Below are 18,114 nucleotides of genomic sequence, written 5' to 3'. Positions count from 1 at the left end.
AAAACCCCAATGTTAAACATAGCTTACAAGGCCTTCATGACCTGGTCCCTGCCTGTGCCTCCTAAACAAACACGTAAAATGTACAGGATGTCAGATGGTGGTAAGTTCTATGGAGAAACAACAAAAGGCAGAGCAAGGGATGTGGCAGTTCTGGTGGCAGCGGTTTGTTATTTAAATAACGTGGCCAAGAAAGGCCTTCCAGGCAGCGTGACAGTAGAGGCCTGAGTCAAGGGAATGAGCAACATAAATATTTCCTAGCGCTTGGTCTGCATTTTGCTTCCTCTACTCCAGCCAAGTTAGACTTCTCTCTGAACCACAGGGTTCTTTCTTCCCTCTGGATCTTGACCTGGGTTCCTTCTACCTGACACGTTTTTAGCCCCCAGTATTCTGGTTAACTTCTACTCCTTCAGTGCCTGGAACCAGCAGGAACACATGTGGAGTGAAGAAGTGATCCGCATCCTTCAGGGCGCAGTTTAGAGGTCACTTCCTCAGCTTTCCCTGACACTGCCCCCGGCCCTCCCCCGAAACTTCCTTTCAAGAAAGATCTCCGCGTAATGTACCTTCCAGTACTTGTTTCGACTGTAATTAAATGTTTGGATTATGGGTCATTTTAAACGTCTGATTTCCTCCAGACATGCTCTGGGAGCGCAGGGTCCGCCCGACGTATCCCCCAGCGCCTAGCACCGCGCCTGGCACATAATAGGGTGGGTGGGGTGGGAGCCCTGGATTCGAAGCCTGGCTCAACACAAGTAACTGCACACTGGAGGTGAGCCTACTGTGATTTCTGTGGGACTGACCGACGGGCAGTGAGGACTGCAATCTCTCTCAGAGCGGCCTCGGCGCGGAGTCCCCGGCCTCACACACTTATGACCCCGTAGCGGGGCTCAGGATCACTGGACCTCCGGCCCCCAGTCCCCAACGGCGCACTTCCAACCCCGAGGCCCAACCTGCAGGTTCCGGGTGATAAGGTGCAGCTTCTCTTCAGGGCTCAGAGCGTCCCCCATGGCTCTGTCCCCTCCGTCTCCCGCCCTGAGCCCAGCACTCGCGCCCCTTTCTCGGTCGCCGCCGCCGCCGCCGCGTGCCGGGAACTGTCACGCAGGTCCAGTTAGGTTGCATCAGCTGAACTCGTCGCTCGGCTTGCTCGGCCTGGACCCTTGTCCTCCTACCAGCAGCCAGGAAAGAGTCAGGAGCAGCGAAAAGTCGAGCCGGTCGATGAGACGAAAAGGGGTGGAGCCAGTAGGTGGGGTAAGCGGTGCGGAGGGCGGAGCTGCGGCGCCTGCGCGGGGCACAACCTTCTGAGAGGCGGGGCGGTTTCCTGCCAATCACTGCCTGTTTGCCCTCCCCCTGGCGCTGGCCCGGCAGCCTCGCGGTGGGGGAAGTCGGGGAGGGGGCGATAAAATGGCGCAGGGGGCGGAGTGAGGTGCAGTCGTTCACCTAGGCTTGGGCCCGGCTTCTGGAGGTGAACAGCTGAGGGACGAGGGGGTCGGCGTTCCTCGGCTGGGAGGGGGATGGGGTCGCCTGTTGCTTCTCCAGAGGGCCGCGCAAGCCGTCCGCCCCGTTGAGGGGTTGAGAGGCCCTCACCCTGGCGGGAGAGGGGCTTGTTGTCGTTTCTGAGGTGATGGCGGTGGGGGGGGGAGTGTCTCTGCCCCCCACCTCCACGTCGGCGGGCGATAGATGCCCCTCACCCTGCCGAGGCAAAGGGAGGCCGTCTGGTTACCCGAGAGGGGGAGTGAGGTCCGTTCTCCCTACCCAGGGGGGGCGGGGGGGCTGGAGGTGGAGATGGAGGGAGTGCTTCTGCCCTCTACCCCACGGGGCCGGGAGGGTGTCGGTAGGCAGAAGATCGCGGTCTTTCTGGCCGCGCCTTGCGAGCGGGGGGTTGGGGGGTGGAGAGGCTGAGCCGCCCCAGGGGGGAGCGGAGGCCCGGGTCCTGCTGAGGTGTGGGGTGGGCAGCCATCCGCAGGGTGAGGGTGCACTGCGCTGGCCTGCTGGCGGGCCGCTTTTGCTCCTGCTGGGGGAGGGGTGGGCAGCAAGCCCCGCGCTTCTCCCGCCTTTCCCGGGAGGCGGGAACTCTTGGTCTTTTGGGAGGAGGGGAGCCGGAGGCGGGAAGTGCGAAGGCCCAGCCCCGAGGGCGATGCCGTGTCGCAGCGCTTCTGAGGGAGAGCTGGGGGCGGACAAGCCGTATCCTACGAAGGGTGAACTGCGATTCCCCTTCCTCCTAGCGCTGTAGGACTGGAGGCGGCACCGGTTCCTTCCTGGGCTGGAGGGCGGGCAGTTGGCACTGCCGGGTGGGCCCCGGAGAGGAAGTGATTGAGTTGCGTTCCTGCTGCCCCAACCTGACCTCGTTTCCTGTGGATTTGTTAGAGGCTTCAAGCTTTAGCAAACCTATCTAAATCATTTAAAAGACATTTTCTTTTTAAAAAGAAACCTGTTGCTGCAGCTGGGAAGTATTTTGTCTTTATGCCCATGTGGGATGATGTCCTGGCACCCTTATCTAAGCGAAACGTTACCTCAAGCAGAGATTTCCAGTCCTGGGTCGTTTTTCTGTCCTGCAGTGTTTACGGCAAAGGGCATTGCAGAATTCTCAGATAATTTCAGTTCAGTTTGATTTTGATTAAACTTTATGGCCGTTTTATGGAGTGATAAAGCCTACTGAGTGCCTTTAGTGCTGTATGTCTCACATGCATTGCATGTAGGAAAGGTTGGAAATTAAAGGTCATTGGGGAAGTCCGGTCTCTTGGAAATAATCCTTTCCCTTGGCCATACCTGTCAGATCCAGCTTGGTAATGGTCTTGGCTTTAGAGCCTTGAAAGAGGGATGTGGGGTTGTGTCTGGTGTTGCAGTTTTCGTGGCCTTAATAAAATAAGGCTTTGTGCGTTAAGGCAGTAGGTTTTCTTAGGTACGATAAAAATAGAAGGGGAGCCAGTTTCTGAAGTTGCAACCAGGAGGTTAGAGAACAGAGGGAGGGGGTGGTAAACTGAAGTGTGAAGAGGGGGGTGGACAGGTGAGAGAGACATGGAAGGACAGAATAGGGTCACAGAAGGGATGGGGAGCAGAGAATTAAGAGATAGACTTGGGAGATGGTGAAAATATTTTTCCTTTAAAAATAAGGAGATCCTCATATTTCAGATCACTACAAAGCAAGTGCCAAGAAAGGCAGGTGATGGTGGAATGGCAGACAGGGAAGTACTAAGGCTGTCTTGTGGAACTTCACTTTAGAACTTCAGTTTTATCCGGGATTATTTTTCCTCCCTTGCAGATTTATTAAATATCAACTTTCATTAGTATAAGGCTTTTAGGTTTAGAATGCTTTCATAAACATCCCCTCATTTGATCCTCATGATAATCTGTGTTTGAAGTTAACAGTGACTAATTATCCCCCATTTTTCAGAATGGTGTTCTCATCTGTATTGAGGTTCAGAGACTTCAAGTGAAATACAGAGGTCTCTGAATTTTAGTCCAGTGTCTCACTTCAGTGACCGTTAATTTGCAGAATTTGCCTGATATTTCAAATGTCCATACGGCCTCATCTTTAACCAATTTATTGTGACAGTGTGGTTGACAAGATGCTGGGTTAAATTAGAAGGGATTAGAGCATACTGAATAATTTCTTAACAAGCAGGGACCAGGGGAAGTTTCCTATCGGTTTAACAATCTTTTCCTACCATTACTGTGCTTATCTTAAGACTGACTGACTCTTCAGGGGTCAGGAAGATGATGATGGTGGGGTAAAATAATAACCAGCCACTACTAATTTAACTTTTACGTTGTGCCTGTAGTATGCTAAGTACTTTGATGTTCATGATCTCATTAATTCTTGCAACAGCCTTATGAGGTAGGTACTGTGATGGTCCCTATTTTACAAGGGAAGACATTTGAAACTTCAGAATATAATCATTGTATCTTTCCCCACTGACTTCTTAATTTTAAAATGTTTTTATTATTAAATATTTCAAGCATATAAAAATTATAGTTATACCATGTAACAATAACGAATACTGTTATACCCACCACCTAGCTTTATTGTTTTAGGTCTTTTCTTATTAATGTTTTTTAAAGAAATAAAACATTACAGATAGAATTGAACCTCCTCACACCCCCTTGCCATTCCTCTTCCCTCCCCACCACCAGAGGTAGTCACTATCCTGAACTTGGTGTTCCTTATTTCTATTTAATGATGTATATATGTGTATCCATACACAATTTATGTTATTGTTTAACAAATAAATTGTAAGAAAAAAAAGATGGGAATCTGTAGATTAAAAAACTCACAAGACCTATCAGCCGATTGCAATATATGGCCTTTATTTGGAAACTGGTTTTTTTTTATCTTAAAAAATATGACATTTATAAAATAGCGGGAAATATGAACTGGATATTTTATGATGAGGAATTCTTGTTATTTACAGATGAAATGATGTGATTCCTGGGACTTGCTTCAAAATAATCTGGTAAAGGGGGAAGTGGATGGGGCAAGGTTAGCTATGGGTCGATAGTTGTTGGAGCTGTGTGATGCGTATGTGGGAATTCATTATACTATTACGCTGTTTTTGTATATGTTTTAAATTATAATAAAAAGTATTTTTTAAAATGAGGAAATAAAATTGTGAAGAGAATGATTTGTGAAAGTTAAATATTATATGTATATGGTATTCTGCATGCTTTTGCTCCTAGACCTATTGGAACATTCTATGAGAGAAGCTCAGAAGAGCCAGCTCTGTGCCTGTGGATGTCATGTGGCATAGGAATTGATGCTTTCAGTGGTTATGAAGAATAGTGGTCCTTTGTGTGCACAGTAAAGTTTGCAAGTAGTGATGTTTTTCTTCCAATGAGGTTTGGCCACATTCACAGTTATTTCTCATGTTATTCCATTCCACTTAGGAAATCAAGGGAAGCCTGTGCAAAATAAGGTGGCTTAAATTATTTTTGCCAAGAGACCAAAAGCCCTCTTTGATGTCTGCATCCTTCGTAGTATATTAGAGAGTGTACTGAATGTAGAAGGCTCTGCCATTTGCTTACTGATCCAGGGCAAGTCTATCACAAGGGTGGTAGAAAAAAACAAGAAAAAACATTGTCTTTGGAATTAGACTTGGGTTTGGATCCTTGTTCTAGCATATTAGCTCTGTATACTTGGTATACTAAATGCCTCTGAACTTTAGTTTCCCAAAAGTGAAAATGTATTGAACTCTTCATTTGATTAAGCAAGTGCTTGGACTAGACCTTTTGTTTGTTTGTTTCATTTTTCTTTTTGGCGGCACCATGCTGCATTTGGGATCCCGTGCCCCCTGCAGTGGAAGTGCGGAATCATAACCACTGGACTGCCTGGGAACTCCCAGGACTAGACCTTTTGGAAAGAGTTGGAGAGTGGGGGTGGTGGCTCAGAAAGAGCTTCTCTCGGAAATGTGGCTGCTTAACCCCTGTGCCTGTGATACTTGTGCTTGACACCCACAAACTTCGTTAAGTAAAAGAAAAATTTTTCCAAAAGTAAACTTTTTTCTTACTGCTGCCTAAAGAAATAACTTCACTTTATAATATAACCCAGTCACTGGGCAGAGAAATTACTTTTCATAGAGACACCTGCTTCAGTGCCTAGAACTGTCTCCCAATTGCTGAAATATTGGTAAAATAAGATAAAAAGCCATGGCAACTCTTAAGTTTAATTATAACAGCTTAGTTTCTTTGATAAGGTCTGTGTTATAGAGTTATATTGAGGGGTTAGAGTTGTAAAATGTGTCTCACAGTGCGTAGTTTATAACAGGTGCTTAATATTTCTTCCCTTTTTGTCCCATCTCATCTCTAAGATGGACAAGCCTTTTTCTTTAACTTGTTTTTCCCCCAGTTTTTTTGAGATATAATTGCCATATAACATTGTATTAGTTTAAGTTATACAACGTGATTTGATATATGTACATAATGCAAGATGGTTGCCACAATAAGTTTAGTTAACATACATTACCTCACACAGGAATTTTTTTTCTAATGATGAGAACTTTTAAGATCTCTCTTAGCAACTTTAAAATAAAAAATACACTATTGTTAACTATAGTCACCATGCTATACATTACATAGGTCCCTTCTAATTCTAAAATTCTATAATCCTTCCCATTTCCTTCTAACTTTCTCTAGTACTTCCCCCCACCCCGCTCCACCCCGCTGTGCTGCGCCCCGCCCCGCGGCTTGTTGTATCTTAGTTTCCCGACCAGGGATTGAAACTGGGCCTTAGGCGGTGAGAGTATGGAGGCCTAACCACTGGACCACCAGGGAATTCCCTCTTTCTATAGTACTTTATTGTCCATAGCATTTTGTATTTTCTCATATTGGTACGTAACTTTCAGTGTTGTCTCTGTAGGAAGATTATACATTCCTTGAGGGTGGAAATCGTATCTTTATTTCTTAGAAAACTTATAGAGACAAATTATCTAGCTCAGTGCTGTGTGAGGATAGTAGCTCAGAAAATGTTTCCTGAAAGAGTGCATGAACCAAAACTAAAATTCAGGGAGGGAAGTGGGGTGGGGGAGAATTCACAGTTAAAAGGCTACAAGAATTTTCCAAATTATTGAGTTTGGTGATTAAGTGTTTCTTATAGCTTCTTAGCTGTTGACATGTGATATGTAAATATCAGCTTTCTATCACCTTTGCCATCTAGAAAATAATTAGAGATTAGGTCCGTCATTAGCTATTTAAGAACTAGGTTTTAATTATACAAGTAATATATAAATATTCAAGTAAAAAAGTAAAATACTAAAGTCTCCCCTTGTCCTCTCAGGATTCCCCCGCAGGTTATGACAGTCATCAATTTTGCATTGTATTTTTCCAGACCTGTTCTTTGTGTTTATATATGTATTGAAAATGTATGGTCATAATTATATATGTATATATGTATGGTCATAATACATATATCGTATGTATTATGTATGGTCATAATTATAGCTTTTATATGTATGGTCATAATAATAACTTTTAGATCTTGGGGGAATCTTAGACATCACCTAATCCCTGTTCTCCATCCCTTCCCTATTTTGTAAATGAGGAAACAAGTCCCTGGTTAAGTGGCTTGCCCAAATTATCACAGCTGGTTATTGACAGAACCAGGACAACAACCCAGGTCTTTGGACTCAAGACAGTACTCATCTTACTAGAGCAAATGATATTCTTAAGAAAGTATTGTTGGGAGGAGGAAAATTAGTTCCTTAGTTGCATAATTTTTCCTCTAAAGGTTTTTCTTTGATGTTCTTGACTCGAAATCCAACTTCGTGGTATTTAAAAAAAATCAAGATCAAAATTAATAGATGGAGCACCTTAAAGCATAATGCAGTTGACTTTGTAATTAGCAGAGTTGAAAGTGATGAGAAGATCCTCTAATTTTCTTTGTGCCTGCAGGAAGGTGGGAGTCAATCATTTTGACAAGTCTCCTGAAAAGAACAGCTAGCAGGAGCTGAACCCTTTTTCCATTTGGTCTCGTGGCAAAGGCAGAGATCACACCAGCAGCTCCACACAGTATGAAACACAATTCTTTATCTTATTGTATGCTTAAAGTTTTTTTTGTTTTTCATTTTCAGAAGTAATACATGTTTGCTTTCTAAAAAGTGTAAACTGTGAAAATCCAAACATTTTACATACATATTTATTTTGTTTGTATGTTATAGATATTATTCCATGATAGTATATACAGATCCACTTCATTGTGTTTTTAAATAATTGTAAAGTATATACAGATCCACTTCATTGTGTTTTTAAATAATTGTAAAGTATTCTATAACATGAGTGTACCATGATTTTACTGAACAGTTCTGGTGATGGACATTCAGGTTGTTTCCAATACTTGGATGTTTTGAATAATGCTGCTTTGAACATCTTTGTAAATGTATCTGTGTGCCTTTGTACAGGTACTTCTGCAAGATAAATTTCCAGAAGTGAAATTGCTGGGTCAAATGCTGTTGCCAAATTTCTCTCCACAAAATATTGTACTGACTTACACTGTCACTGATAGTGTGTGAGGATCCTTGTTTCTCACATTCTCACCAAACTAGATTACTGTGTCATCTTAATTTTTGCCATTTTGATAGGAAAAAAAGTATCTCATTGTTCTGATATATATTTCCATGATTCTGGTAAGCTTAAATATCTTAAAACTTTCTCATGTTACAAGTCATAGTGCAAAGAATTTGAAATACTAAGACACCACCACTCTCTAGAGCAGATTGGAATTGATATAAGGGTATTTCCTGTTCCTCAGCGAAACTGCCTTTTATTTCTCCAGATATGCCGTGCTCACTAGTGCCCTCTGAACAGTCTTCTGGTACCTCTCTTTTGCCTAAAGACAATGCCCCATTTTCTTGGGATTCCTTGGATGAGGACGGATTGGATGACTCCTTGCTGGAGCTGTCCGATGGGGAAGATGATGGCCATTTCAGTTTCACGGAGGAAGAGATTCAGGAACTCTTGAAGGATGATGACCTGTCAAATGAGCACTTTTCTTGGGGAGGAGGCTTGCCTAACCATGACAGCAGGAATGTTGAGAAGGGAGGGAAAGGGAGTCAAATTCCACTTGATACTCCCCAAGAGAAAAATTCATTGTACAGCTTGGGACCAGAAGCTGAGACCACTAGCCTCTTCAAACTACCTCAACTAAATACATCAGTTGGTCATGGACCAACTCCTCCTAAACCATTGAACAGACGCTTTGCACTAGAAAAGAATCTTATAAAAGTTACAGTTGCACCATTTGATCCAACAGTTTGTAATGTTGTACTTGATAAGGACAAGACTGATACATCCAAAGTTACTGAAAAACCCTCCTCCCTTGGAGAAGAGATGAGAGAAGATGGTCTTAGCCTAAATGAGAGCACAATTTGCACAGAATCTGAAGGGATCAGCCTCAGTAACTCTGCCTATGATGGGTCCCCACTCCCTTTTTCAAACAGTAACTTTCAACAAACTGTCTCTGATAAAAATATGTCTGACAGTAAGAAACCTACACCTGTATTCTCTCAGATCTTGGACCATTCAGAAACTCCTAATACAGGGTCAGCCTGGAGAAATGGATCACATAAATCAAGTTTTGAAATGAGGTTTCCGGTTGTTTCCAGTTCATCAAACAAAGTAAGTATATTTTTCAAGGTGAAGAGCAGAATGAAATTATTTTCATTCAGAAGCTGTATAGCAGAGCTTTGTATTCAAATAAATTGGGGTTTGAATCCTGACTAGCACTGTGACCCTGGGCAAATTATTTAGCTTCTCTGTTTCCTCACAATTTCTTACCTATAAATTGGAGTAAATGATACTTTATAGTAAAGATTAATTAAATAATTTATTAACAGTAACTGGTACATAGTACTAAATTAACCATTTACTGAATAGACTAAGATGATGATGATTTTATTATTTCTCCTTTCTTTGGGTTTCAGCCTAAGCCTCAATCTTTGGTTGCCACGCTGTATATATTAGATAAAACAGCTCTGAGTCAGCCACTGAAGAGCTGAAATCTTGGACAATTTACCTAACCTCTTTGAGCCTGATTCCCTATCTGTCAAATGGGTGTAACAGTCCATACCGCTTAGGGTTTTTTTTTTTTTTTTCTTGAGAGTACTGTCATTATCTCATTTAAAGCACCTCCCTTAGTGCCCAGTACACACTAGGGTTCACGAGTATGCCTATGTAGCCATTAGTTCAAGAATATTTCCATAAATGATGTTTTGTTATAACTAAGGGCCATCTTTGCTTCTTCATTCTTTCTGCTCTGAAAAAACGCAGGATGTTCTTGACAAGGATTCTGGGAAGCTGAAGGTCCATGAAAAAAGACTAGGCAAAGTCATTCCTGTTCTGCAAACCAAAACAAGGTAATGGTATAGTGAAGTATTCTGGTTTCTGTTGGTTCTCTTCATTTGCTTTCTTCCTCTCCTGAGTTTCTCCTTAGTGTGGGGAAAAAGCCCTGCACCAGAAGTAAGCATACTTGAAGTTCTGGGACTACCAATGACTGTGTGACCTTGAACAAGTCAAATATTCTCTGACCTTGGTTTCTTTGTCAATAAAATGAGGCTAATGATGCCTTCCCTGCTGCCTCACAGGGTTATTTTGAAGAGAAAAAAAGACATATTAATGAAAGCACTGTATAAATGTAAGATTTCTTTCCCTGCGTGTGGAGAAACTTGGTCACAGATATAGGAAGTTAGAATAATTTTTACAAAAATGTTAAGATATAACTATGTAGAAAATCATTTAGCCATCTCTCCCAACTTGCATATAACTGTCCTTGGGGAGAAAATTTTATAGAGTTTGCAGATCTGGGTCACCTTTTCAATCTGTTCTCTTGTTGCCAGGAGATGGCAGTATCTCTACATGGGCCTTTTCAATTAGCAAAGCTGTTTTTTTAGGTTGACTCAGATTGGCTTCCTTACAACGAGATTCTTTTAAAATTTTTGATTACACAGATACTAAATTTATTCCTACCACCCCTAATCCCAGTTTTCTGGGGTTTTTTTCTTGTTTTGCTTTGGTGACTTGAAGGAACTTTGTGAATTGTATACAGTGGAAATTAAGGCTACTTGGAGCAGTAATAAACTCACTATCTCATCCACAGACTCCTTAGTACAGTGTAATCAGCATGAGTGAGGGCCAGAAATTGTTCTTGCCAAGGTCACCAATGTTTTAATTGCCAGATCCAGCTGGTTCTTTTTGGTCTTTATCTTATTCAGTTTTTCTGTGGCTCTATGAAGTTAACTATTTCCTGACTAACCTTGAATTACTCAACAAATGCTTTCTGTCTCTATGGAGTAGGCAGTCTTTGCTTTGCTATGCCTTGTTTTGGTTTTTTAATTAATTAATTATTTATTTTTGGCTGCGTTGGGTCTTCGTTGCCGTGCGCGGGATTTCTCTAGTTGTAGCGAGTGGGGGCTATTCATTGTTGCGGTGCATGGGCTTCTCATTGGGGTGACTTCTCTTGTTGCGGAGCTCGGGCTCTAGGCGCGCGGGCTTCAGTAGTTGTGGCACGCGGGCTCAGTAGTTGTGGCGCACGGTCTTAGTTGCACTGCGGCATGCGGGATCTTCCCAGACCAGGGCTTAAACCCCTGTCCCCTGCACTGGCAAGCAGATTCTTAACCACTGCACCACCAAGGAAGTCCCTATGCCTTGTTAACAGGAGGTTATATCTATTTTTTTTCTCTCAACTCCATACTTGGTTGCAGCTTCATATTACGTGACTAACACTGTCTTTTGTCATTGGATCTTAGAGAGTGTTTTGAGAGTTAGTTGTTCTAATCCATCAGCTGTATATGTCTTCTCTGTACAAAGCACTATATTCATGGTTCTAACTGATTGTTTTTCCTCCTGGTTTGCTTTGTTCAAGGACTAATATTCCGACGTTTTCACCATCAGATCTAGAAAAGCAGAAGCAGAGTTATCTCAGGAATGTCATTGCTCATATAGAAGACCCAGTGGACTCTAACCAAGGTAACACAGTAATCAAAGAATGGCATATAAAAAATGTGATGAGACTTTTTTTTTTCCAGTGTAATATAGCTTAAACTGAGAGATTGTCTTGAATTTTTGTAAATTGGTGAGAAAGATAACTTCTTTTCCAAAGATTTTTACTTCAAGGGATTGCCTAACCAGATAATCCTCAAAGTGGTTTGGCTAACCAGTATTAGAGAGGGGTCCAAGGAGACTCATACCAGTACATGAAAAGTGTCTCCCCCATGGCTGAGGGCTGTAACCAGACCTTTTTTGCTAGGGATTTTTTTGCTTCGGATTTTTTGGTCTAAAAATTAGTAGAAAAAAATAATAAAAAATAAAAATTAGTAGTGGACGACCAGGCACTGCTTGGTAATCATTGGTTTTTTATTTGGAATTATTTTCCCTGTTGCCTTCAGCATTTAAATGTAAAAAGCAGGCATTTCAAATACCATCTTGCATCTTGGCATCTGAATAAAAGCTCTTGAAAGGCTTTGACTATCTTCCAGATCCTTCAGTCTGAGTTCTCCCTAGTTCATTAAAAGCTGTTGCAAACCAAAACGGCTGAATTCTTTCTCCAGCCCTCAAGAGACTATAGTCCATGTTTTCATTCATTCATCCTAAACTATTGGCTGATGGGGAAATTCCTAAAGTGAAGCTTGTGAACTGTACTGAAGGTGTAGATATTAGAAAATACTGGTAAAACAGTTCCTTCTTATAAAGATCACTCCATATTCTATCATCTTTAGCTTTTTTCTCTATTCATTCAGCACACCTTTCTTGAGTACTTTCAGTGGTGCTCAGTTTGAAGATTAGGGATTGGAAATGTAAAGACTAAGATAGGGTCTCAGACCTCTGGGAATTGATAATCCAGAGAGGAAAAGATAATTACACTGCAGTATTGATTAGTGCTCTAGTAGAATTATGTATAAAATGCAGTAGGAGCAGGGAAGGAGCCCTTCTGTTTGTGCTTGGGCAGAGCGGAAGATGGGGAAGGAGGATGCCCTTGGTAGGCTCCACAGAGAAGATGATGTAGTTCAGTTACTCTAAGATCTATTGTAAATCAGTAGGGAGGGTTTTAGAAGAATTTTTGGCTGAAGATCAAAGGAGAACTCCCCTTTCTTTGACAAATCTTGAATTACTTAGTAGTTTTTTTTTCTTTTTATAAGGCTGTGAGTGAAAGGTTTAGAACTCTGAGACATCAGCCAGAAGAATTTTATATTCCGGGGTCCTTTTATTTTTTACCCAGAGATTTCATTAAGCAGTCAAATACTGCTCATACTGATTACTTGGCCTTACGTGTGAGATCACTTTGCTTGAACTCAAGGACTTGTGGAACTAGAGACATCCCCACTCCCACCCCCCGCTGTCACTAGAGGGGCAAATTAAAAGAATTTCGTCTATATTCAACCTCTGTGGAAGAGACTTGATCATTGCTTTCCCTCTATGAGGTGACTTACTTTCTTTTGTATCCTAGGCAGTTGACAATGATGATATCCAATCACATTTTTCTTTCTCATTTGGGGCATTTAGAAAAGAAAATTTCACAAGAAGAGCAGTGAGCAGCTGCTCATATTATTGCATCTTTTCCAGTCTCTTCCTCATTCAGCAGTCCCTCTTCCACTTTATCACAACAATCTATATGCCATAAGGAACGGCTAGAATAACTAGAATAGAGAAAAGTCAGCTTGCTTTAGTGGTCGGGAAAACAAAGTCTGGGCTAGAGTTAACTTCTGGGTTCATATCCTTGCACCACTGCTTACTGGCTTTGTGACCTTGAGCCAGTAAAAACTCAGTTTTCTCATTTATAAAATGGAGATAACAATGAGGCTTAGTTTATGGAAAAATTATACGTGAAAGTAGTAGTATAATGCATAGAACAGTACCTAGCCATAGCAACTAACATTTATTAAATATTTAGTATTATTAGCAAGGAAGTGTATCTTCTCATACTGAAGTTTTTATAGGTAAAAATAGTGTGATGTCAGGTGTTTGCTTTTAAATCTAAAAACAAAACAAAATGAAAAAACTCAACCTGAAAGATTAGAGAAAACAGCCTTACAAAAATGTTGATAAATGAAGCTGAGTGATGGGGGGGGGAGGCTTATTATACTATTCTCTACTTTTGTGTATATTTGAAATTTTCCATAATAAAAGGTTGGTTTTTGTTTGTTTGGTTGGTTGGTTTTTTAAGTGCATCTTTTGGGGGATTTCTTTTTTACATCTAAGAATTTTCAACATTACCAGTTACTCTAAAACCTTCATAGGCCTCCAGTGCTTGCTTCTGCCTTTCAGGAACCGAATGTGATACTAAATGCTGTGTCACTTTCCACTGCCTAATAGTCATACATCCAACATTTAAAGATTTTATAAACCATATTGCAGGGGGGGTGTGGGCATATTCTTTCTCTCCTCTCTTTATGTATGAATTACTGGGCAGCTAGAAGCAAAAAGAAGGAGCAGAGCGTCTCCTGCCCTTCTTCTTTGAGATGTTTAGTGCTATTTCACTATTTCACTTCAGGTTCCTTATTAGACACAGAGAAATTAATAGGGGGCAGGTTCAAAATTAGTTCCTATCAATTCAGTTTGAATCCTCTCCATTAGGTTAATCAATCATCTTCTTTTACTTTATCAATAATGTATATATTATTGATAACAGAATAGAATAATGTAAATCATTCTTCAACTCTATTATTGTAATATAGGTATAATCTCTTTTTAGTTTAGTGCCACATGGGTCTTTAATAGCATTTATAAAGAAATACCAACCACTTCCTTTCTGACATCCCAGCTAATGGATAACTTTATATGGGATTATAAATTCTTAGAGTAGGAAAGGACCATTAAGATCTCCTTAATCTCCTAACATATAAATCTGTTCTGTATTATCTTTGCCAAGTGACCCTTCAGCCTTTGCTTAGAGTCTAATAGTGCAGAACTCATCACCTCATGAAGCAGGCCATTCATTGCTTAGAAAATTCTTTTTTTTTTTTTAAATTACAGTATAGTTGATTTACAATGTTGTATTAGTTTCAGGTGTACAGCAAAGTGATTCACTTATACATACACATATGTTCATTCTTTTTTAGATTCTTTTCAGAAAATTCTAATTGTTAGAAAATTAGTCCTTACATTGAGCCAAACTGTGCTTCCTTATAATTTCCAATGGTAGTTCCTAGTTCTGCCCTCTAAGATCCCAAAATATAACTACTCTCTTCCATTTACTTAATGTATTAGGGACCTTTCCATGTTAAATATCTCAAATTAAGATTTTTTAATGATTATGAAGTATCATTTATTATTCCATCTTGATAATTAGCTTATGTCCATTTTCATTAGTAATGCTGCAGTGAACATTCTGGTTCATAAATGTTTATGTACAACTCTTATTTCTATAGGATGAATGCCTAGAAGTGGAATTGCTGGGTAGAGTATATAAACATTTTTAAAACTTTCATTACACGTTACCAGATTGTCCTGCCCAAAAAAATTGTATTAATTTTTGTCACCAATTTGACAGGTAAATTTTAACATTTTTTTAAATAATTAATGAGGTTAAACATTTTTCACATGTTTCTTGGCAATTTATATTTAATCATAATTTCTTAAAATTATCTAATATCTAGTCCATATTCCAGTTTCCCCTGTTTTCCCAAAAATGTCTTCTTGTAAATTGTTCAAACAAGATCTAATCAAGGTTCATGTGTTTAGTTATTGTCTCTTTAGTCTCTCTTAATCTAGGTCACTTGGTTTGTAGTTTGTCCCACCTTCTGAATTGCGTCTGATTGTTTCCTCGTGGCGTTGTTTAACTTGTTCTCCATCCCCTATATTTCCTGTAAACTGGAAGTTGGGTCTAGAGGAGGGATTAGATTCAGACTAAGCCTTTAAAATAAGCTGGAATAATTCATAGGTACCATTGTGTGTTCATCCCATATCAGATAAGGAGGCACCACCTAATGACAGATTGTTCTACTAATAGTGATGCTAAGTTTGATCACTTTGTTAAAGTGTTAACTGCCATATCTTTCCATTCTAAGGTACATTTTCCCCTTTGTAATTAGTAAGTCATCTGTGGGGTGATTCCTTGGTACCATTTGAATATCCTGTTCCACAACAATTGTTCACCTAATGGTTTGAGCATTCATTGGTGATCTCTGCTGGAATCAGCTACTACACAGAGTTGCATAGAAAATGTTTGTTTTCTAAATATATCGTTTCTTCTACAAGTACTAGCTAGCATACTTGTATGAAGATTTCAATTTTTTTTTTAGTATCACTATTATCTCATGAATTAAAAAAAATCAATGTCTTCTAATCAATTATAGTCAGTATTCTTTTTGATGCTCAATTTGTCCCAGTTTTGACCAATGAGAAATCCTTCAAGCGGGCTCATGTGTTTTCTGACATGACCCGTTAGTCTTTTTTTTTTAATTGTGGTAAAAAAAAGTAACATAAAATTTACCATCTTAACCATTTTTAAGTGTATAGTTTAGTAGTGTTAAGTTTATTCACATTGTTGTGAAACAGATCTCTAGAACTTTTTTATCTTGCAAATCTCAAACTCTATACCCGTTAAAAAATAACTAGCCTTCCCCTGCCACTCCCCCAAAGCCCCTGGTAATCACCATTCTACTTTTTTTTGAAAAATAAATTTATTTATTTAATTTATTTTTGGCTGCATTGGGTCTTCATTGCTGTGTGCGGGCTTTCTCTAGTTGTGGTGAGTGGGGGCTACTCTTCGTTGTGGTGCGCGGGCTTCTCACTGCGGTGGCTTCTCTTGTTGCAGAGCATGGGCTCTAGGCTCGCGGGCTTCAGTAGTTGTGGCACACAGGCTCTAGAGCACAGGCTCAGTAGTTGTGGCGCACGGGCTTAGTTGCTCTGCAGCATGTGGGATCGTCCCAGACCAGGGCTGGAACCCGTGTCCCCTGCATTGGCAGAGGGATTCTTAACCACTGCACCACCAGGAGGTCCTCAGTGGGCCTTTTTAATTTGGATATATATTTCTCAGTTCTGAGAATTTCTTATATTTCTTTGATAATTGTTTCTTCTCTGTATAATCTACTCTCACTTTAAGAAATTCCTAATAGTTAGATATTGAACTTCCAAGGATTGATCTTCTATGTCTCTTACTTTTTCTTTCCCTTTTCTGTCTCTGTCTCTTTATTCTATTTTCTGGGATATTTTCTATTCTTACTAACTTCTTTATTTTTACATTCACATTTATGACTTCTAAGAATTCTTTCCTGTTTTGTTCTTTTTTTTATGTTCTTATTTTATGAATTTCTTACCTCTCTCAAGATATTTTTTCTCTCTTGAGTTTTAATTGAAATACAATAAACTGCACAAACTTAAAGTATACAGTTTGTTGAATTTTGACATATGTAAACACCCATGAAACTATCACTGCAATCAAGAAAAACATACTGTAACACCCCAAAATTTCTTCGTGCCCTTTTGTGATTCCTTCATCCTGCCTTTCCTTGCTCCCTCCACTCCCCAGGCAACTGCTGAGCTGCTGTCACTGTATACTCTTTTTTGAGCCTGGCTTCTTTCTTAAAACATAATTATTTTGCAGTTAATCATTTTCTTGGTAGTTTATTCCTTTTTATTGCTGAGTAGTATTCCATTATATAGATATACCACAATTTGTTTATCCATTCATCTAATGATGGGCATTTGGATTGTTTCCAATTTTTGGCTATTTAAATAAAGCTGTTATAAACATTCATGTACAAATCTTTGTATGGATATGCTTTCAAATGACTGGGTCATACAGTAGGTATGTTTAACTTTTTGAGAACCTACCAAACTGTTTTCCAAAGTGGTACCATTTTATATACCCACCAGCAGTGTATGAATTCCAGTTACTCCCATCTTTACCAAGATTGTTGCTAGTATATGGAAATTCAGTTGATATTTGTACATTTTTATTAGAAACAGGTATTGGGTTTTATTAAATACTTTCTCTGCATCTACTGAGATAATCATATAATGTTAGAGAATTGTATTATTTGATTTTCCAGTATTAAACCAATCTTGCATTCCTGGTCTTAAGCATTCTGCACTTGGTCTTAAAGTATTATCCTTGTACTAATAGTGTTGGGTTGATTTGCTAAAATTTTGTTATGAATCTATCTTCATAAGGGATATGGTCTGTACTTTTCTTGTAATTTCTTTGTGTCGTCTTGGTAGCAGAGTAATGGTGGCCTCACAGAGTGAATTGGGAAGTATTTCCACCTCTTCAATTTTTTGGAAGAATTTGTATAATAGAAGAACTGGTATCTCTTTTTGGGTGAGCTTTGGTAGTCTTTCAAGGAATTTGTTTATTTCATCTAAGTTATTAAATTTATTGGCATTAAGGTTAATAATACTCTGTTATTAACCTTTTATATAGTATCTAGTGATACCATCTTTCCCATTTTTAGTATTGGTCATTTGTGTTTTCTCTCTTCCAATCAGTCTGGCTAAAACTTTATCAACATTATTATTTTTCTTTTTTAAAAAAACAGCTTTTTCATTGATTTTTCTCTGTTTTTCTGTTTCATTAATTTCCATTCTGATATATTTTTGTGTGTGTGGTACGTGGGCCTCTCACCACTGTGGCCTCTCCCGTTGTGGAGCACAGGCTCCGGACGCGCAGGCTCAGCGGCCATGGCTCACGGGCCTAGC

General features: G+C 40.0%; 2 protein-coding genes across 6 annotated transcripts in view; one reads left to right on the top strand and one right to left on the bottom strand.

Moving 5' to 3' along the window:
- YARS1 (tyrosyl-tRNA synthetase 1) overlaps positions 1-1,114 on the bottom strand; it is a 30,659-nt gene extending 29,545 nt beyond the window's left edge. For all 4 annotated transcript variants that reach the window (XM_082676917.1, XM_082676919.1, XM_082676920.1 and 1 more), the window contains exon 1: positions 948-1,114. In XM_082676917.1, the coding sequence (XP_082533043.1) occupies positions 948-1,004 (57 nt within the window). In that variant the 5' untranslated portion in view covers positions 1,005-1,114. The remainder of the gene's footprint in view (positions 1-947) is intronic.
- Positions 1,115-1,386: 272 nt separating this feature from the next.
- The window catches only part of S100PBP (S100P binding protein), a 31,718-nt gene continuing 14,990 nt past the window's right edge, over positions 1,387-18,114 (top strand). The window contains exons 1-6 of one of the 2 annotated variants that reach the window (XM_082673222.1): positions 1,387-1,459; positions 4,407-4,448; positions 7,378-7,494; positions 8,258-9,099; positions 9,751-9,836; positions 11,342-11,445. In XM_082673222.1, the coding sequence (XP_082529348.1) occupies positions 8,260-9,099; positions 9,751-9,836; positions 11,342-11,445 (1,030 nt within the window). In that variant the 5' untranslated portion in view covers positions 1,387-1,459; positions 4,407-4,448; positions 7,378-7,494; positions 8,258-8,259. The remainder of the gene's footprint in view (positions 1,460-4,406; positions 4,449-7,377; positions 7,495-8,257; positions 9,100-9,750; positions 9,837-11,341; positions 11,446-18,114) is intronic. The other variant, XM_082673223.1, reaches the window with a different exon arrangement.

Source organism: Grampus griseus, assembly GCF_964374135.1.
Source record: "Grampus griseus genome assembly, chromosome: 1".
Taxonomy (NCBI): domain Eukaryota; kingdom Metazoa; phylum Chordata; class Mammalia; order Artiodactyla; family Delphinidae; genus Grampus; species Grampus griseus.
Note: the sequence above shows the minus strand (reverse complement) of the source record. Positions and strands in the feature narration are given on the sequence as shown.